This window comes from Myodes glareolus, chromosome 18 (genome assembly GCF_982192425.1).
Source record: "Myodes glareolus chromosome 18, mMyoGla1.1, whole genome shotgun sequence".
Lineage (NCBI taxonomy): Eukaryota > Metazoa > Chordata > Mammalia > Rodentia > Cricetidae > Myodes > Myodes glareolus.
In genome coordinates, this window is record NC_142043.1 from 68,419,356 (window position 1) to 68,440,836 (window position 21,481).

The 21,481-nt window shown below is 52.1% G+C and overlaps 1 protein-coding gene across 2 annotated transcripts; it reads right to left on the minus strand.

Annotated features, from left to right (window-relative positions):
* Positions 1 to 12,784: 12,784 nt before the first annotated feature.
* On the minus strand, positions 12,785 to 21,260 carry Brd2 (bromodomain containing 2). Of its 2 annotated transcripts, XM_085679944.2 has the most exons (13): positions 21,133 to 21,260; positions 19,072 to 20,280; positions 17,548 to 17,851; positions 16,827 to 16,964; positions 16,323 to 16,461; positions 15,999 to 16,213; positions 15,541 to 15,915; positions 14,991 to 15,119; positions 14,631 to 14,876; positions 14,272 to 14,528; positions 13,886 to 14,190; positions 13,572 to 13,694; positions 12,785 to 13,477 (listed from the first exon to the last, which is right to left on the minus strand). In XM_085679944.2, the coding sequence occupies exons 2-13, from the start codon at positions 19,095 to 19,097 to the stop codon at positions 13,341 to 13,343; spliced, it is 2,394 nt and encodes a 797-aa protein (XP_085536070.1). In that variant the 5' UTR covers positions 19,098 to 20,280; positions 21,133 to 21,260; the 3' UTR covers positions 12,785 to 13,340. The 2 variants fall into 2 exon arrangements, with proteins under 2 accessions (XP_085536070.1, XP_048307058.1); XM_048451101.3 differs by lacking the exons at positions 19,072 to 20,280; positions 21,133 to 21,260 and adding an exon at positions 17,218 to 17,309 and having other exon boundaries at positions 17,548 to 17,688.
* Positions 21,261 to 21,481: the final 221 nt, after the last annotated feature.

Here is a 21,481-nt window from a genome sequence, read left to right on the forward strand (position 1 = left end):
GGTCCTCCGAATTTGTTTATGTTGTGGAATGTTACTTAACTATGTAAAGGTGTGTTACATTTGTTTATGCTGCATTTGTTTAACAAAGAGGTGTTGCCTGCCTAAGGCACCTGATTGGTCTAATAAAGAGCTGAACATCCAATAGTTAAGCAGAGAAGGGATAGGCAGGGCTGGTCAGCAGAGAGAATAAATAGGAGGAGGAATCTAGGCTTGAGAGGAGAAAGAGAGAGAAAGGAGAAAGATGAGGGAGCTGCTAGACAGACAGACAGACACGGAAGAAGCAGGAAAGTAATACACACATAAGGAAAGAAAGGTAAAGGCCCTGGGGACAACATAGGTGAAGAGAAACAGGTTAAGTTAGAGAAACTGGATGGTGGCTGGCCTGAGCTAAGGCCAAGCATTCGTAACTAAGAATAGGTCCCCCTATCATTATTTGGGAGCCATTGTCAAGGATCACACCCACCCCCTCCAACACCAGTCCCATTTCTGCAGTTTTTTCTGACTCTGGCTGGCTCAGGGCTCACCGGTTATATCACTGCCCACAAGGAGTCATCGGCAGAGCCAATGCCCAGCTCTCCTTCTTCGGATGATTTCCCATTTCCCTGGGGATCCAGTTCATTTCCTTTTTGCTTGATTTTGGTTGTGCTTCTCATGAACCAATCAAAATTCAGACACATCAGGTACCCTCCCAACCTTTGATCAGGTAAAAAAAAAAAAAAACAACAACAACAAAAAACCTCCCGGAAGTGTTTGCTCACCAATTAGTGTTTGCGTCACCAATTAGCAAGATCCTGAGGATGTCTGAGGGGGTCAGAAGGGTTCAGGGCTGAGATGAGACCTTGTTTTTGCCTTCACTCATACCTGGCGTTCTGCGGCCTCCCTCTTCTCCCCACCCCCTTGATTTTGGCATGAGATTAAAAAACAAATGAGCAGAAACACTTATTTCTGGGAAATCGGGGAGAGAGACACTTGTAAGCGCCCAGCCCGTGTTTACCGAATTTGGCAAGAACACCCTCCATTCATTCTCCACTCTGCAAAGGGTTTAAAAAAATTTTTTTTTAAAGCCTTTTGACTTTTTCAAAATTACTGAGTTCAGTCCAGCCTTGCCCACAGGTTATTGGGAGAGGGAAGACAGGAGGCTAGAGGGGCGTCCTGCTCCATGTCAAATACAGCAGAGATTTGCCGGCACAAGCTAGGAACACCTAAGTGACCAGGGTGAGGACATGGTGTCCTGCGAAATCCACTTCCCCCGTGGCAGGCCTGGAGCAAGTGGCCGCCACCAATTGTGTTTGTTCTCTTTCTAGGCCCCTTTGGCTCTTACTTCTCACATGGGTAAACAAAAATAAATCAGTATGTTTATTTAAAAAAAAAAACACGCGCACACACACACACACCAAAATCCCTACTTCTTCCAACTATTAAAAACTAAGGATCACCACTACCAGCAAAAACAATAAAAAAAATACAGACAGATCCCAGATTTTCTAAAAAACAAAACCAACTCCAAAGCCCAGCCAATGATTCTCTAAAGTAGCAGAAGCTCCCTCCGAGGTAGATAACTGAGTCAGACACTCCTGTCCACTGAGCGAGTCACCCTGGGATCTCATCAGGGTCTCTGGTTCCTTGTTTCCAGCTTCTATGGCTGGGACCTCATTCTGTTGGGTCACATGCCCCTTGGCTTCAGAGAGCGCATGCGAAGGAGGCCAGCTGTATGTGATGTGGGCGGAGGAACATGGCCTTCTTCCCCGCTGACCCTTGGACAGTGTCCTGAGCGGTATGAAGGTCAAGGTTGAAGCAGTCCCCACGAGAACGTCTAAGCAATGTCTCTAGTTGCTCAGCTTCCAACTGAAAAGCCAACGGACATTCAGAGTTCTGAGACTCGGTGTGAGTCTGGGCAGCACCTCCCCTTCCTCCTGCCTCGCGCTCACACGCGTGCCGTGCCCCTTCTCGACAGGGTGAAGATCCTTTAACCCCTAGAAACTTCCCCCAAATCACTGCTGCCCACGTCACAACTTTCACAAGCCTGTCTGACTTTGCACGAGTTACTCTGTGTGCCAGACTTACCTTCCTCTGCCAAGACCCTGCCTGGCGGCCCCCAAGCCCACATTAAATGTCAGTACTGTGAAACCGTGTCCTCCCCTCCCCCACCCCCATTCTGACTCTCTGTGAAACACAGCACTCTCTGGTGTGTCTGCCTTTCACACGTCTTGCTCCTGTAGAACAAGGAAAGTCTGTGCCTGCCACTTTCAGCACTTGGCACAGTCTGCTTAACTCTGTTTAATGTGTTCCCACCCCAGCCTGCTTCCGTTAGCCTGCACCAGTTTCATCATGCTGACTGACACACATCTAGGTCACGTGATGAGTGAGTTGTTTTCTCACTGGGGATGGGAGCCACGCTAGGCAGTACTCTTCCACGCAACTCTGTCTTCATTTCTATTTTGAGGCAGGATCTTCCTAAGGTGCTTAGGCTGGCTTTGGCTCATTGTAGCCCAGGCTGGCCCTGAACTTCAACTCCTGCTTCAGCCTCCAGTGGCGGGGGTTCCAGGCCCAGCTTGCTGAGTGCTTTTCATATGTTATTCATATGTATTTCATATCTTATTCATAAAGTCTAGAGTTTGGAACCATCTTTAAACTGTAACTTTGGCTCAAAACCATCCTGCTGTGAGGCCATCATGTTGGATCGTCTCTCGCTCGTGATTATTTAAAGGGTCTGTACCACAATTTTCACTCAGTACTGGGGGCCCGGAGAAGTCCCTTTTTTCCTGCCTCTGTCTGGAGAGCTTATGCCAGCATGATGCTTATTCCAAGCAAGGGTGTGCTGTGTACAACCCTGCACGATTCTTAGTGGCTGCTGTTCCCTGGACTAGAGGCAGGCAAAGCCTTTGGTGAGAGGTGGTTCCTAGAGCCTGCAAAGAATGCACCCGGCCTCGGCTCCCTCACCCTTGGGGCCTCCCTGCCTTGGGTGATGATGGGGAGCGGCCACAGTGTACTCTGGGCTGGGAGGGTCTCCCTCTCTGCCTTGCATTCCAAGGCACCCTCACCCATGTTTGGGACAATTGATGTAGTTAGTAGCAAGCAGGCTTGGGAAATTCAAAACCAGAAGAGGAGGAGGGGTCTCTGAGGTGACATCGCTGTTGCCTGTGTCACAAACCTAAATCCACGGGAAGCAAGGACAAGTGTTATTCTGCCTTCTAGGCCCCCATTCCCCTTCCCTTAGGAGGAGGAAAGTACCATTCCAGACACTTGGCTTCCTGAGGTCGGACTGTCCGTGTGGCTGAGAAGCTCTGCCTGATACTGTGTTATTCTTCCTCTGCATCACCGCCCAAAGGACTCGCCACGACCTTAGAACAGACACTGCTGTGCTCACAAAGGCCCAGGATGCTCCCCGCTTTCCAAAAATGACTTCTGTTGGTGGGTTCGGCACAAATGGACAGGGGAAAATAGGGTGATGCTGGAAAGGACCAGGTTCTGGGGTTATCGCAGAGATCTGAATGCGCGCCCCTCATCTGCCTCATCCACGTTGTTCCGGTGTCATGGAAATCCCGCAGTGGCCAGCAAGTCTGTGACCTGGCGCTGCATGGCTCGCACGCCCCTCAGAAGCCTCCCACCAAGATCTGGCACCAACTCGACATCCGTTCACACTTCTGTGGTTCCGATTCTTAGTGGCTTCGCTGACCAACTCTGCTCAAACAACCCTGGCTTCCGGTCCCCGACTCTCACTCTCCCCATATCCTGTGGGTCTTTGGAGACAAGAGGTCTCTCTCCTCGGGATATTTTCCTCTAGCTTCCTGGTGATACAAGCCAGTAATCTGAGTACACAGGAGGCGGAGGCAGAGGGATCACAAGTTAGAAGGGACCCTGAACAATTTAGTGAAATTGTACCTCAGATAGGCAAGCCTGTCACCTCACCTCGGCTTAGGACAACTGCCTGGGACGGTTTGGGATTTGGCTCCATCTTGTGGTTCAAGATCACCTCCTACACTGACTGTCTCCAAAGGGGCCGGTCTAGGAGGGGACCTCTTGGTATTTCTGTCATCGGAAACTACCTGCTGCCTCCCCCTCCCAGGGTACCGCATCACTCAGACCCCACTGACTTCCCAGTTGTAATTTATTCCTCCCTTAGGAACATATGTACGGATCTGCTCCAGGTTCCTCTCTTAGGTAACGCCCTGAAAACGGTCATCACAGCGCTGTGGGTTCAAGATTGCTTCCGCCACGTCATACCCGCTGGGCGGTGTTTCTGAGCCCTCCCTCCATCCCAGCCTCAGGCTTTTACAGACTTTCTGCCCCTGTTCCATGATGTCCCTTAGGCCATGTACAGGTTAAAATCTATGTGTCGCTTAGGGCGGAGCCATCAGCAATCACTTGATCCAGAACTTTGACCAGGTGTGAGCCTGTCCCAGTCATTGGCCGCTACGAACAGCGTCTTCTCTGGCTGCAGGGAGGACAGTGCTAGTCTGGGAACACAGATGGGGTTAGAAGGCAGCTCTGTCTTACCTCAGCAATACGTCACCCCCACCCCCATGAGCAGGGCTCGTGATCTCCTTGGACATCAGGTTTCACCCAGACATACTGTACCAGGTATGCGCACCTTCCCATTGACCAGGCCTGAGTCAATCAGAAAGCTGTTGGTGACCCCCTGAACAGCTATGCTATTACTGTGCCGTTGGGTGCATCTTGTCCAGAAAGTGTGCACTATGCCACACAGGACCAAGCTGGGCAAATGTTTTCTCTTCCCCAGCAGCTCAAACAGCACCTTTGGGTGCTGTGAATGTTAGGCCACCAGGGAGGACGTGTTTAATTCAGCCCCAGCTTGATCTGCTTGCAGGCTGCATCCAGAGTGCACACTGCGTCTTCAGCATCGGGGTCTTGGATCTGGTTCTGGTGGTGACTGCCCCAGTTAGCTTTAACTGTGAACATGACACAGCCCAGGGTCAACCCTTGAGGAAAGCCTCCACCGGCAATGCCTACATCAGAGTGGCTTGTAGGTGTGTCTAGGTGGCTGATGTTGGCTGTTAATTGATGGAGGATGGCCCAGTCCGCTGGGGACAGTGCCACCCCAAGGCAGGTGGTCCTGGCTGTATATGAGATCTGTTGAAACACGAGCCAGTGAGCCAGCAAGCAGCATCCCTCCATGTCTTCTGCGTGAGTTCCTGTCCTTGCTTCCCTCGATGACAGACAGTGATCCGAAGGGCAGGCTGAACAAAGCCCGTGCTGCTTTTGGTTAGTCTTTCATCACAGCAATGGAAAGCAAAGTGGAGCAGGGACCAAGAGCCATGGCAAGAGCCACCCGGTCTTGAGAACCTCTCAGGGCTTCTTGGCCGGCGACACACTTGGCAATGGGATTTTGATGTAGCTATGGTTTCTGAGAGCACCATTACTTATGGTATATCCAGATTTTCAAAAATTAATTAGACCTTCTAGTTAGCTCATAAGGCATTTGTTTGGGTTTTTTGGTTTGGTTTGTTTTCTCTTGCAAGACAGGGCTTCTCTGTGTAGCCATGGCTGCCCTGGAACTCACTTTGTAGATTAGTGATCTCAAATTTACAGAGATCTGCCTGCCTCTGACTCCTAAGTGCTGGGATTAAATGCATGCGCCACCACCACACCGCCCATAAGGTGGTTTTCACATAAGGCCTTTTCTTTACTTTTTATTTATTTATTTATTTATTTGGTTGGGTTGGTTGATTTTTAGAGACACGGTTTCTCTGTAACTTTGGAGCCTGTCCTGGAACTCACTCTGTAGACCAGGCTGGCCTTGATCTCACAGAGATCCGCCTGCCTCTGCCTTCGGAGTGCTGGGATTAAAGGTGTGGGCCACCACCGCACCTCCCATAAAGTGATTTTCTATATGGCTTTTTCTATGTACTCATTTTTGGTTGAGTTTTCCCCAACCCTCACATTTCCCTCACTTCCTCCTGCCATTCCTATCCACCTTTTAACTCTATTATCCCCTGATTATCATATTACCTGTAAAAGTTTTACTATCCCTCTCCCTAGGAACCCACCTGGTAGCACCACCTGGTGCCCACAGAGGCCAGAAGACCCTGCGTGTCAGATCCCCTGAGACTGGAGTTACAGATGGTTGTGAGCAGCCTTATGGGTGCTGGGGATTGAACCCTAGATTTATGGAAGAGCAACCAGTGCTCTTAACTGCTGGGGCATCTCTGCAGTCCCATACAGATCTGTTTTGTTTTAATTGTGTGTGCATAGAAATACAGGTGCCAGAAGACGCTAGAGGCACTGGGTCCCTGCAGAGTTAGCTATAGGGGGCTGCGGTTACCCAGTGTGGGCGCTGGCAATTAGACAGTGGTCCGTTACAAGATTCTGCTGAGCCCCACCGTATTTATGAATCCCAGACAAAGATTTGCATGTTTTACTGAGACAGGGTCTCTATGTATCTCTGACTGGCCGATAACTCTGTAGACCATACTGAACTCTAACACGGAGAGACCTGCATGCCTCTACCACCACTCCCAGCCCAAACACAGCTTTTTAAAGTACAGGATGTCCTTGTGATTTTCAGGTTTGGCATATGTTGTAACATTTCTCTTTCACCTCTAAACATCTTAAACCGAGGCATCTTTCTTTTGTTTAATTTAGCTAACAGTTTGTCAATTTTGTTTATCATTTCAAAGAACCAACTCTTTGATTTGCTTTTATTTTTTATTAATTTCTGTCCTGCTTACCCCCCCCCCTTACCTGCCTTTGAACTTGGCTCATTCTTACTTTTCCACTGCTTGAGCATCATCGTGTTTGAGGCCACTCTGACTCTGTAACTTAGGCAGAGTGGAACCCTTCTACTCGGGACGGCGTCCATCGACTCCCCCAGGCTCTGGTGAGGTTTGTTTCTATTCTAGTATACTCGTAGTTTCTCCTTGGTTTCTTCAGTGACCTGCTCGTCCAATCCCCGAGGTCTGTGTCCTGCAGTTTTTTCTTACAGACGATTCCTCGTTTCCTTCCACTATGGCCAGAGAGAATACAGGGAATAATTTGCTTCCCTGGATGTGTTTAGACTTATTTTATGGTGAGTCCCAGGACCTGCTAAGACTGAGTTCTGTAACATTTGGGAGAGTGTTCTGTAGAGAGGTCCTTTAGCTCCAGGGTTTGTTTCATTTTTGCCTGAACAAGCTGTCTCTTGGTGCTGGGAGGGAGTTGAAGTCACCCGCTATGTCTTGGGGTTAATCTGTAACTTTGTATCTAGTTGTGTATGGTTTATGAATGGGGTTAATCTGTAACTTTGTATCTAGTTGTGTATGGTTTATGAAATTGAGCCTGCTCCTGTTTCTCCCACATAGAATCCTAATGCTAGCTTGATGAATTGTTCCCTTAGTCAATGTTAAGTCATCCCCTCTGATGAGTTTAGCTTGAATGCTGTCTTGTCAAGATATTAGATAGCAACTCAAGTTTACTTCCTGGCTCCTTGATTGGGGTACCCATGCCCGCCCTTCATCCTTGATGCTGGGGTGTGTTCCTTGGATGCAGCATAGTGGGAGCTCCTGTGTTCTGATCCCCTCTGTGTCTTTGGATGGGGAACCAAGACCACTGATGTCCAGTTGAAGGTGTGAACTCGTTGTCATTTTGCTGATTTTGTAGTGTGCAGTGTTTTCCCAACCTTCACTTAACTACTGTTAGGGCTGCTTCTTTTTCAGTCAAGGCTGAATGAGGCAGCCCAGAAGGAGGAAAAGGGTCCCAAGCACAGGGAAAAAACTCAGATACTGTCACTCCCACTGTGCTGATACGTCCCACAAGAGTGCCAAACTATGCAACTATAATGTACACGTCGAGGACCTAGCTCAGACCCATACAGGGTCTGTGATGGTCGCTGCAGTCTCTGGGCGCACATTCAGTCAGCTCTGTGGGCCGTGCTCTTAGCATCTTGGCCTCTTAGATGCCCTGAGTTTCTCTCAACAGTAGCTGACTGTATGCTCATACGTTCATTTCGTCTGTGTTTATCAGGGGCAGTTTCATTCCTCCCTCAGCTGTAATTGTGCTTGGTAGAGTCGTCTAGGTTGACAGCTGCGGTTCTCAGGACATCCCGAGACATTCTGGCTTTCAGTTTCCGTTGGAAAAGAAATCAGCTGTTCTGACAGTTTGTGATGTGACCGTGTCTTCTTCCAGCTTTCAGTATCTGTTCTTTGGTTTGTTCAGTGATTTGACGGCACTGACACAGGAGATTCTTCTCTTCACTATGGCTTGGAGTCTTAGCTGGGGTCATCCTTGTGGATTCCTGGGAATTTCCATAGTGACAGGTTTCTCCCTAACCTCATAATGACTCTCTTCACCAAGATGTCCTTCCTTGCTCTCCCTCTGTCCCTCCCCCAACTCCACTGTCCCATTTTCTCTCTCTCATGCTCTCCTCCTCCTCCCCTCTCCCCAGTTTACTCAGGAGATTTTTATCTATTTCCCCTTTCCAGGGGAATCCATGCATGCCTCTCTTAGGGTGTTACCTAGTTTCTCTGGGGTTGTGGACTGTAAGCTAGTTTTCCTTCGCTTTATGTCTAATAACCATACCGTGAGTATATACCGTGTTCTTCAAACCAGGGTTTCTTTGTATCCTTGGCTGTCCTCAAATTAGCTCTGTAGACGGGCTGACCTTGAACTCACAGGTATCTGCCTCTCAAGTGCTGAGACTAAGGATGTGTGCCTTCACTGCCTGGTCCAATTCCTTTCTTATGTTTGAGATTTATATTGTCAACTCCAATTAGAAAACCAGCAGGATTAACAAAAAATAGTAATGGCAAAGGCAAAATGTTCCCCAAATCTTACAAGGACTTCCTAAGTCTGTCCAAAACATCTCGTCCTATAGCTGAGCATCAAAGGGGGCTCCCTCGGCTCTGAGCTCATTCTGTTTGCGCTTTCCCACTTCTTAACAATTTGCGAGCTAAATTCATTTAATTGGGCTTGGTGAAAACTGACCACACACAACGCTCATTGTCAGACCATGTATTTACAAGGGAACAGAGGGCCGGCAGGATGGCGCACACAGAGAAAGCTGCCAAGCCTGGTACCCTTATCTCTGGGACCCACACGTGGAAAAACCGATTCGTGCAAGCCTTAAATGCCCATACACATGCATGAATGTAATTTTACATTAAAAAAGATGGACTGTGTCTCTCTAGCCATACCACTCCCACAACCTGCCCCACCCTGAATCTCGGTGTTTTCTTCAGTTGCCTTGTCTGAAGTGTTTGCTGGCTTCTATCCAGGGCATCGAAAGCAAGTTCTGATACAGAATAACTTTGGAATCAGTTTCATCCAATCTCACCCCTTCAGTAGGCAGCCCCTTGTCTCTAAACTGGGCCTTACACAATGAGGTTATGGGGTGTGCTCATCACCCGCCTAGCAGGCATGTCTGTCATCCGGGCTAAGGTAGTGGACTCACAAGCTCAAGGCCAGCCTGGGAAAATTTACTGAGACCCTGCTTCAGAGGGGACTGGAGCTGCAGTCCAGCGGGAGTCAGTCCCCTGCCCCACAACACGCCTAGCAACGCCACCGTCAGAGTGTGTTCTGCTTTTTCACTAGGCTTCCTGGACACATCTACAGGGCCCTTTGTAAATTTCACCGCATGTTGGTGTATTGGCTCCGCGCCCCTCCACTCACACAGCTGCTCCCTGTCTTCCCTTCCTTCCTGCCCTGAGCGCGCTCTTGGACACTCTGCTGGGAAGACATGGAGACAATCACAGTGTGTGTGAGAACCAGTGCTGAGGTCAGCGCCAGGGGCAGGTGATGGTGACCTTGACAGATCTGTGACTAAGGTCACAATGAAAGACACAGGGAAGCATTATGCTTCCTCAAATCAGGAATAGAGTGGCACACGTGTGAGCCTACACTCACACGTGGGAAGTGGGAGCAGGTGGACCCAGGAGACTGAGGCCATCCTAAACTACAGGAAAGACTTTTATTATAGGTAGCTATGGACCTGGAAGGATTAACCATCATTCTCTTCTGGTAAAGATGCTGTGTCTGCTCTTGTTCCTGTGTGGCTGTATCTCAACTGAAAGCAAATAAGCAAACTTAAAAACTTTAAGTACACTGAATTAAAAATGTTTTTTTCAGTGGTGCATGCTTTTAATCCCAGCACTTGGGAGGCAGAGGCAGGCGGATCTCTGAGTTCACGGCCAACTTGATATATACTAGAGTTCTAGGACAGCCAGGGCTGTTACAAGAGAAATCCCATCTAAAAAAAACAAAAACAAACAAAAAAACTAAAACCAAATAATTCAAACCATGCAGAGGGTGTCTCCTAAATGGGAATGAGATTAGACAGAAACTAAAGGGCAAGAAGACGGCCATTCTCACAGGAATCCTCTCCACAATCCACCTTCTCAAAATAAAAGCCTGGCAGCCCCAGGACTAATATTACAAAGTTATTTCATACGTGAAGAGCGCTGCCTTGTGTCTAGCAGCTGATTCAGGTGTGATGGCTGCAGCTAACAGCTTTTTGTTCCAGTTCATGCGCAGGAAGACCAGCAAATGCAGGGTAGCCGTATGTACACAGCTCAGCCCCTATAAAGAACAGTAACTCCCCTTCCCTCCCAGTTCCGACCCAAAACTACCGCGCCAGCACGGTCTGGAACCACGAGTCTCGGCGGAGGGTGTCCAGGTTGAATGAAATCCACAGAGCACGAGGTTGAGGTGAAACAGCAGCTCGTTTATTGTACTGCTGGGGCTAGCTTTTATACCATGGCACCAAATGGGGAAGGGGCTGCGAAGGGACTGTCACCTGACCCAAGGAGGAACTCTTACCTGACCCCAGTAGAGGTCAAGGACTGATCACATGCACTCCACCTTCACCTGTCCCCAGTAGGGACTGTCACCTGACCCCAGCAGGGATCAAGGAATAATCACGTGCACTCAAACTTCCTCATCCAACTCCAGGAGCAGAGGGAAGTTAAGGTTCTTTGCAGATAAGCACCTCAAATGGGGGCAGGGAGATATAACTCGGGGTAGCAATTCCCACACAAAACTTCACTGTTGGAGGACCAGACATTCTCACTTGGCAAACAGGAGGAAGACTTCCTGTGTTTACATGGCACATGGACACAAAAGCACTTGGAGCCTATAGTCTGGCTTCTGTCTAACTGGGGAAGGTGGGGATTGTGGAAGGGACAAATTTAATCGTGGCAGGAATAACAAGGGGGTAATGGGCCCTGAGACACAGTTTATAGCCAGATGACTTGGATCAGGAACTGAGGAAACCAGCAAGATCACTAGGCTCCAGTTCTCACTCACACGATGAGTACCTACCTCTGGGATTAACTGACAATACAGGTGCTCTTGCGTGCAAACACGTGGAAGTCTGTTTATTAGAGGACTTGCTGTGTTAGGGATGTACCTCAGGGACACCTGGCCTACCCACACGAGGACCAGGGGTGGGGGCACAACATATCAAGGGGACGTGTTTGGAAAGCATGTCCTCATGAGGTTGGGGCTGAGCCCTCCAGCAAGCAGTCTGCCTGAAAGGCATGCGCACAGGTAAGGGAGATAAGGTCTACAGCCTGACCTGTGATCTTCCACAGCCTGAGAGCACTGAAGGCTCCTGCTAAATCCTGTGTACTGAGAACCTACCTGATCCAAGAGCAAATCACAAGCATGGCCAACAGATGGCACCAAAACTCATCTCAGGTTAAGGACTGCAGGCTTGCCTCTTCTGTGCTGGTGGCCCCTAGGCCATTCTTCTGTCCTGAAATCCGCTTCTGATGCCTCCAGTTCACTTTCAGTGCACAGCGGGAAGTCCGATGCAGTATCCCAGTACATTCCGAAGCCAGGCTGCCTTGTCAAACTCTAACCTCCAGTGAGTTGAATTGGGGAAGCAGCCTAGCTCTTATGCCTTACATCCAATCTATTGTTACCATGACAACCAAATTGTTTTGGGCACATTGCTTGTCATACACTGAATACACTAAGTACTCCTTGTGAACACTATTTAGGAGAAAAATGCAAATCCTTCAGCATTGACCTTATTGAGCTGCTGTTCAGACAATGTGTGTGTGGGGGTCAAGCACCCCCATCTTTGCTGCTTTAGCCAATTCTACCATCTCCAGACCCTCTTCCTGATCACAAAAACCTGTCACCTCCTTAAATCTTGCCATCTAAATGTCACAGAACAGGCTGTGGTGCAGGTGAGCATGTGTTTATCCCCACCCACTTCCCCTGCAGGCCAACCAGCCCTTTAGGCATGGAGCAAGGGTAATGCAGACCGAGGGCAGGCCTGGAATCTAAGGGGCAGCAGCAGGCACCCACCCACCCCTCCTAGTGCCAGGCTGAACCCAGAAAAGCAGTGGCAGTGTAAGACAGGAAGGAAGCACCCCTCAGGCCCAGCACTCCACTGCCAATCCCCGACTGCTTATCTAGGCCAACTGCACTAGAAACCAAGATGGCCAGTTAGGATGGGCACGTTCTCAGGAGACACACTGACCAAAACCTCCCAGCACTGCAACACAGGTTTGGAGCACTTTAAAGAGACTGGGGTTCAGTTTTCAAGTGTTGTACATTATACCAGAAGGCAACCAATCTAAGGCTATGAGCAGAGACATGATCAACAAGACATTTCTAGCCTCCCCCAAAACTTCAGGAGGATCAATTCCTAGCACCCCAGACAGGGCCAATTGGGGGATGATAGCTAATGGTGATGCCCAGCACACCTAACACTGATTCAAAGCACTGTATCTGATGGAGTAATCTTCCCAGAACCGAACAGTAAAGCCAATGAGACAACTTCATTCTTTTTCAATCACTCTGAATACAGAAACAAATCTCACTATGATAACTAACTCAAAACTTCAATAATATTTTCTTTATTTACAAGTTAGAATCAAGAGAAAGAAAAGATAGTCCAGGGGGCCAAATGGAGAGGTGACTTAAATCCCCAGGCCCCAAATGGAGTAGAAGGAAAAGGGAAGAGTAGAAAAAAAAAGTCAACGTAAAAAAAGGAGCTCCCTCTTCTTCCCTCCCCATGGAGGCTGGAGGGAGGGCCATGGTGCTCTCTCCTCACAGCCTTACCTAGCTTAAATAAATAAAACCTCAAAACAGGGCCCTTATAGAAGTGAACAGGACAGCTATGGCCTTAGGTGGCCTTGTGCCAGGCCTATGCCCACTCCCACCCATACCCTTGCCCACCCCCATCATCCTGAACAGGGACACTACACCCAAGAGGTCATTCCCCAAAGGGCTAGCAGTCAGTCTGGTTCTGTCCGTGTCCCTGCATCCTCCCACTGCAGAGCCAGCTCTCCTATGGAGGGAGATGAAGAAGTGTCACAGCAAGGGGACAGTGGTGGGGAAGGGTGGTACAGGGGTCCGGTCCTGCGGAGCCTTCCTGCCCCATCTGGCCTGACCCCTTAGCCAGAGTCTGAATCGCTGGTGTCTGAAGAAGAGGACGATGAAGATGAGGAGCTGGAATCTGAGCTGGAGCTGGAAGCGCTGAGCCGGGACACTGCCACTTGCTGTGCAGATGAAGACTCTGTTTTCTCACTCGCTGCACAAAAGAGTAACATTCATCTGTCAACAGAAAGTGCCTAGCAACTGAAGGAGTGGGAAGCAGGCGGAGTCCCAGCAGGTGCAGCACTCACCTTTCTTGGGAGGTTTTTTGGTGGAGTTAAGCTGTCCACTGACGTCCTGCAACCGCTTCTCTAGTTCCCGCTTTTTCTCCAAAGCTAGCTCCTCCTTTGTCTTTCCCACAGGTTTCTTAATAGCTAGGAGGAAAGGGCAAAGGATTCACTATATTATGTTGCCTTTAGTCACCCAAGAACCACCAAGTTTCTTTCCATTCCTGAATATAAAGCAGCCCACGATCCAGTGTGGCCTGTCACACACCCCTCACCCCTATTCTGCTGCCCTCAGAACTGGAGAGCTGTGTTCATGAGGACCCTCATTTGATACTCACTATAGGGCTTCCGGGGTTTCTTCCGAAGGCAGGATAAAACGTATCGCTCAAGCTCTCGAAGTGTGGATGGCTTGAGTGTTTCAAAATCAATCTCGATTTCTTCTGGATTTGAATCACGTAAAGAGGGTTCCCTGGCTTGGATGATATGTACAACTCGACCCAACTTCTCTCCAGGTAATTTGTTGATATCCAGGCTTAACTGCCTCTTTTCATCATAACTCATGGGTCTGCTTTCTTCTTCCTCCTCCGAATCATAACCAGTGGGCAGGACAGGTGGGGCTGTCTTTTGGGCCTTTTTAGGCAACCTATGGGCAACAGAAAGTTGCTGATGAGTTCATCAGATGCAGAGGCCGACCTACACAACAAAGACTGTCCTAAATACTCACTTGTTGCTACTTCCTCCAGAAGTCCCAAAGCCAGGGTGGCCTAGCATAGCAGAACTGCCACCTCCAGCTTTCTTAGATTTCTTGGGCTGAAGTGGTCGAGGTGCCCGAGACCCCTTGTCATCTTCATCAATCCCAACTCTGCCCCGATGTTTCTCTGCCTTCCGTTTCTTCTTTTTCTCCTTTTTCTCCCTCTTCCGCTTGGGCTTAGATATTGGGCCTTGGGATAGGGCAGCCAGTTGTTCATGTACTGCCCGAAGCTACACAGGACAAGAGACAATAAAGATCAAGAAACACAGTTGTTCAAAGAACACATAGTTCAAAGTTCTTACCCAATCTAAGCCCAAAGCTTAATGAGATACCTGCTCCTGCAGCTCTGCCAGGCGATGAGCCCTTTCTTCCTCAGAGTCTGAGCTCTCACTCTCCTCTTCCTCATCTTCATCATCCTCTTCCTCCTCTTCCTCCGAGGAGCTCTCACTGCTACTTTCCTCACTCGAAGACTCTGAAGATGATTTGGCCAACCCAGGAGGCAAGGCGGTAGAGACTGGTAAAGGCCCTGGTTCCAGTGGCTCATCTGGCATCTTGGCATAGCGGAACTCAAACACATCCTAAAAACACAGGTGGAGACAAAACTGTGTTTAATGCCCAGTCACCCAACTCACTAGCTCCAACATAAACCTCTCCTCATAACCAGGTGTGTGTAAGCGACAAGTCACACTCACCTGTAACTTCCGTGCCATGGCCACAACATCGTGGTCAGGAGGATTGTACTTATAGCAGTTGGAGAACATGAGTCGCACATCAGCAGCGAACTCCTGTGCATCCCGGTAATCACGATTCTCCATCTTCCGCTGCAGAGGGAGGCAGCGTGAGAAGCTGCACAGGCAGAGACTCATCTTTCCCTGCCAACCCGACTCAAGAGCAGCCCTCTCTCTTGGAACAACAGTGGGGATGACCTTAAGATCTGTGCCCTGGGGCTCAAGTTTGAAGTCCAAGGATTTGGGGTAGGTTTGAAGAGAGATCTACGTCTAGAAAGAAACATTTCTAAGTGACCAAGGCCATCTCCCACATCACATCTCCCTAACCCGACTCTTAGAACTGCTGAAATCTTATCCTTACCATAAGAAACAAGGACTTCTTTCTGCCTTGTACAGTTTTATAATAGCAAGACACCCAGAATGAAAATCTACTAAATGCCCGAAAGGAGACATGGATATTGCTTTAGGTTCCAATCACTGCCTGAGCATCCCATCTGCCCCATGCAGTGGGTACCTTGACAGTGCTGAGGTCCATGGGATGCTTAATGATGTCATGGTAATCGTGAAGGCCAAGAGCAGAAGCGTCCACTGGCTTATAGAAAGGCCAGGCATAGGCAGCATGCTTCTTTGAGAGCAACTCCTTCAAAATGCCATTGCAGTGCTTTAGCTGTTCTGACAGCTTTCCTTTCTTAGAGCTCTGGTGTTGCTGCTGGGAGTCAGGCAAGTCTTTTCGTGGGGGCTTGATTGGGCGGCCACTCTCTCTACGCATAGGAGGAAGCCGTGCTGCCTTTGGCTCAAGACCCCCAGGAGGACTAGCTGGGGAGCCAGGAGCTAGGATGGCTGTAGGTGTAGGGGTAGTAGTATCTGCTTTCCGTTTAACGCCTTTTTTCTGTAGAAAGGTGAGGGATAGGGTCACTCCAGGTCCATTTCTATTAACACCTTCTCCTCCCAGGTGCCCAAACAATCTGATACCTTGGCAAGGGGCTGAGCTGGAGGAGCTGTTGATACAGCGAGGAGCGGGGGTCCAGCAGAATGCAGGGACTTCAGAAGGGGAGCAGAGATGACTGACGGGTGGGGAATGTTGAGGACAGTGGTGGGTATTTCAGGCGGTGGTGTATACAGGGCTGTATGTGACACAGAAGAAACTGCAGGCACCTGATGGGCACTGGTAATACTACCCTGCAGCGCTAGGAAGGGAAAAACAGCACAGAAGTGTCATTCATTCTCATCTTTAGTCAGGTCACCTGTACAGCTTTCCTGTCGCTAGGCCACACGTACGGCCCCATCTCTTCTTACCTGCTAACTTGGCCCCCTTCTTATGGCTGTTCTTAGGGATGGTCACCACAAGCTCTTGTTCCTCTTGTGGCATAGCTGCCACTTTCTGTAGGAAGATCTTCTCCAGTGTCTGTGCCATCAGGACGATGTCGTCAGTGGGCTGCAAGAACAAGCACACAAATTACCATCTTTGCAGAACTCCCAGCCTCAGGGTACCACACCTTTCTGATCCCTGTCACCACCGCAAGCACAAGACAGAGCTGATGAGTTACATATTCCGCTCTTCTCTGGCCTCCAGAGCTTTCTGAGAAACACGGCCACCCCCCCACAAATGAAAGGTGTTCAACTTAAATCCTCTGTAACTCCAGGGGCACTGCTGTCTAAGGGCACGTGCAGGCCAGGCTCTTCTAGGACCCTGAAGACCTGGACACTATTTCCAGCAGCCCTAAAACCACAAACAAATGTACTGCCTCTCACCGTTATAGTAAACAAACCTAAACACTCCAAGAAAGTCGAACAGCCTACCTTGTTATAAATGTAACAGTTGGTAAACATTGTATTGAAGTCCTGCATACACTCAGAGGCAGCCCAGTAGTAATTGTTTTCAAGTCTCCTCTTGATAGTACCCATGTCCATAGGCTGTTTTATAATTTTGTGGTAATCCTAAAGAAAGATAGGACAGGTCAGAGCCATGGAAAAATGCCTATTCTAGGGCAACTACTGACAGGAATGACAGACACACACCTGCACACACACCCTAGCCACTAAGGGAGTACCCCACACTGCGGCCCCAATGAAACTATGGGTCAGAAAAATTAGAGTACAACCTTTTAATTCCCACTAGGAAGTCCCTAATGCCTTTCTCTAGCCACCCACCTCCCACCCACTCTGGAAGCTTCCCATCCTGTGACATTACCTCTGGGGATGGCTATCCATGGGCTGCATGAGGGAAAGGAAGAAGCTAAGAATTTTGGCCACCGTGGTCCTCTCCCAACCAGGGGTGGGAATCTGTAAAATGGAGCCAGGGCACAAAAGTTAAGGAAGGGACACATGGAGGGCAAAATGAGAGATGCCAAGATAGAGATAACAAGCACAAAGGACCAAGAATCTAGAACTCTGGTGGCTATTTGTCCTCAAGAGAATGGGGACTCCCTAGGGGCCGCAGCACCTACACTAGATAGCCCATACCCCCACTCACACGCTCCTGCTCACCCCCACACCTGCCCCAGCCCACCCTCTCACTCACCGGCAGACCCAGTTTCACGGCATCCACAGGTTGCCGAAATGGCCACGCAAACTGGTGCTTCCACAGGGCCTTCATCACCACCTTGTGCAGGTACTGCAGCTGGTTTGTCACCCGCCCTGGCTTTTTGGGATTGGACACCTCGGGGGGTGGTGGGTTGGCAGGGGTCAGTTGTAAAGCTGGTACAGAAGCCATCGTGGGGCTCTCGAATCCCTCATACAGCAGAGAAGGCTTTCTAATCCTTTTCCCTGGTGCTGCTGCCTCTGGGCCCAGCCCCAGTAACCCTGCATTCCCTTCCCCAGGGAGCCTGTAAAAAGGGGAAGCAGAATTAGACGTGAAGGCATGAAAAATGAAAAAAGTTGCTAACGCGCAGTATGTACCCCTATAAACTCAGGCTCTGGCCGTCATGAGGTTCACATGAAAATAAATCGTAGGGAGAAATCACCTAACTCCCAATGGCTGTTACCCATCTCCAACTACTAGCTCTTACACCCTCGAGTTTCAGGAGCTATTTGGTTAAAATAAACACAAAACCAAGATGTCACATGACAACTCAAGCCTTATGGGGAGGAATCTGAAGCAAAAATAGGTGGAGCTATGAAAGCGAAGCTTCATCCTCGCTAGGGACTTAATGGTTGCCATGGTGGTTGAGACAGAGATGCCAGTGAACAGAAAGAAATGGGGTGGGAATAAACTTCATAAACACGACATTCATCTTGGCATGTTTTGCAATCTTCGAATTAAAGCCACAGTAGAAAACCAGACAAAACACTAACCCCAAGACACAAGAAAGTATCGATCAGACCTAAAGGTATCCCTAAAACAAATCTTCAAATCACATCCCGCAGTCAAGGTCAGCAAGCCCTAATTTTCTAATTTTGATAGCACGTCCCGCTACCCGCTACAAAGTGTCGCTAGCAGCTCCCGCGGTAGGAAACCGAAGGCAACGGGGGGGGGGGCGCGGTGGTACTCTAACCAGGTGTTCCCCAGTGCCCGCGACACTACACCCAGAGCTCATTGTTTACATCCGCAGAGCGCTGGACCGAGCCTTCGCTCCATCCATCTCCTCCTCCCTGAACGAAGCTCGGCGGCATCTAAACACACCCACCGCCACCGAAAACAAGCACCAGTCAAAGAAAGGCTTATCTATGCAGCAAGAACCCAGCTTCCGAGGGACCGTCCCTACTCCGTGGGAATCCCGCTATCAAACCCTCAAGCTGTCACCATGGCAACTCTACGGACACTGATGTGGGCGAGACCCCCTACAAACACGATGACAAAGTCAAGGCTGAGCCGCACACAACCCCCACCCAGCGGTCCGGCTCGGTCTGGTTGAACGGGCCTGCGGCCGCAGCAGCGCGAACGCAGCCAGGCCGCTCCGACGCAGTACCTGGGCCGCCGCCACCGCTCCAAAACCGTCGCAGCCCCCTCCGCGAGCTCGCGTCAACAGCTGCGGCGCGGTAGCGCGCCCGCTCCGAACGCCGTCCCCCGGCCCCCTCCCACCTCGACCGGCCGGCGCAGACGTACTTGTGGGGAGTCACGTTCTGCAGCATCTTGACCTCGGGGAACCGCCGCTCAGTCGCGTCAAGTCCGGGTGGCCTCGGCGCCACTCACCGCCGGGCCCAGCATAACCCGGGGAGCGGGGGAGAGGCCGCGCTCCCCGGCCCTCCCGACGGAAGCCTCGCCGCGATCGCGGTTTCCTGCGCCGCCCTCCGCGCAACTCCGGCAGCTTGGCGCGCTCCGCAGGCGGCGGCGGCAGGAAAATGGCGGCGGCCTCTGCCGGCCGGCGAGTAATCTGCAAACCCCGACAGTCTCCGATCCTCGGCACCGCCGTCAATTCCGCCCGCTGCCGGTCTACCGGGGCCCCGTCTTCCTGCCGCGGCCGCCAGGGGCAATGAGCGCCGCGTCAGATCTCCGATGGAGGCGGATGAACACCGAAAGGGGCTTCAGAAAGCCGCCGCCTCCATCTTTGAAATCCTCCCGAGGGCGGAGTGGAGGGGTGGACAGACTCCGCGGGCTGGGCGGGGCCCGAGAAAGGGGAGCTGCGGGGGCTTCTACGGGGTCTGCACTGCCCGCCGGGGACGGCCGCGGGCGGGGGCGGAGGCCATTTGCAGGCGGATGGACGCGGATTGGCTCGGCGGCCCGCGAAGCTGTGGGTCGGCAGGCAGGATCCTCCAGCCCGTCCTAGACTCTGCTCCACTCCAGCGCGAAATGGCGCCGCCGAGCCCCGCGCCAGCGCTTTATATATAGTCGGAGGGGCGGAGCTTCGCTGCTCATGCGCGCCACCCGGCTGGCGGCTGCCCCCGCCCCTTCCGCGCGTGCTCGCTCGCTCACGCGCGTGAGGAAGCAGAGGCTGGGAGGCCGGGCCGCCTCTTCGCGGGAGCTGCTCCTATTGGTCCGCTCCGGGGTGACGTCACAGACTCCATTTCCAAGGCGTCCACCACCCGGCAGTGGAGTGCCGCAGCGAGCCAAGGCTAAGGGGCAGCCCGCCATGTCTCCCAGCCAGTTGGCTGCGCTGTGGCTCGGAGACTCCCGGGAGCGAGGGAGGCCGAAGGGCGTGCAGGCGCCATGTCTTCCCACCTGCAGGTCCCGCCGGGCCCATGGCTTGCAGGCTAGGAGCGGTCGCCGATCGCACGGTGCAGGCTGGTCGCGCCATCGCGACTCCGCCGTCGGCGGCGAAGGGAGGGAGGGGTAGCGCGGGCGGGGCCGGCGGGAGGCTGCTGGGCCGCAGAGAACCTGAAAAGAGGAAGACAGACGCCATTTTAGAAGCCGCGGCCTGCTTTCCCGCAGCGACACCTCGGTGTCCCCGTAGCCCCGCGACGCAGTCTAACGTTGCTAGGCTCGGCACCTAACACCCTTGCCTCCCCCGAACCGGCGCCATCGGGACAAATGCCAGGCGCTGCTTAAACCCCAGCCCTAAACAGCGTGGTCACCCGGGTGCCCCGCGGCGAGCGATCCCCGGCCTCTGCCCACTCTCACCCGCCTGCCACACAAGCCCACGGCGTCCCCCTGCCCTGAAAACCCTACCTCTCACTTTTGTCGCTGCAGCCTGCAGGCGCCGCGCTCCCGGGGCGAGCGGGGACAGCGCGCAGCTCCTCTGTACCCCCCCAGCCCCCGCGTGGGCGCACGGACGCCCCCCGCCCCCATCGGCCGGCGTCCTCCCCACGGAGCGCCTCTCGCACCGGTCAGCGCCAGGGAGGAGGGCGAGCCGAGGAGGCGGCGGCGCCGCTCTGCATCCCTCCCCCTCCCTTCCCCCTCGCTGGCCGCCTCCGAGGAGGGGCAGGAGCCATTTTGGGAACCGTCTCGCCCTCTCCCCCTCCCCCAGGCTGGACGGGGGCTCTGGGGACCAGAGGGGCTGGGGTAGCAATAAACAGCTCAAGGTCAGCTGGAGCAGCTGGTGCCCCTCGCGGGAAAGTCAAGGGCTGCCCGCCAGAGGCCACCTGAGCTTCTCCCCCAACACCTCCTCGTCCCCAGGGAGACTCGTGTGCTCGTCTGGGCAAAGAAGTGAGAGTGGGTGAGGGGCTGCAAGGCAGGCGGGCTCCCCCTCCCCGAGTCACCCTCCCTCCACTGGAGCCCTCGACCTCGAACCTCGGTTACTGCATTTAACATGGCGGCCAAGCTGCTGTCTTCTGGGCCGCCAGGTTAGCGCAGACCCCCGACAGGGGAAGCGCGCCTCGGAAGCGGGGCCCCTCCACTCCCCGCCAGGGCCCAGGCCCGGGTCGCCCGAGTGCGCGCGGCCCCGCCCGGGCGGCTGCGGCGAGCAGGGCAATGACACAGCAACTTTGCAGGCGGTTCCCCTCCCCCTAGCTGCCCTGCCTCCAGAGTGGCGTTCCTGCGCCTGGGCCGCGTGCAGTCGGGACCCGGGCCCGGCAGGGGTGGGGTGGGGTGGGGTGGGGTGGGGTGGGGTGGGGGTGGGGACAAGCTCGGGAGCTGGGAA

Excerpts from the sequence above, each read along its gene's own strand:
- Brd2 (XM_085679944.2), bottom strand. The coding sequence starts at position 19,097 with ATGCTGCAGAACGTGACTCCCCACAA. Across the intron at positions 17,852-19,071 it reads CAGAACGTGACTCCCCACAA|GCTCCCTGGGGAAGGGAATG; the intron begins GTACGTCTGCGC and ends CCCTTTTTACAG. Across the intron at positions 14,877-14,990 it reads CCATGGCACGGAAGTTACAG|GATGTGTTTGAGTTCCGCTA; the intron begins GTGAGTGTGACT and ends CTGTGTTTTTAG.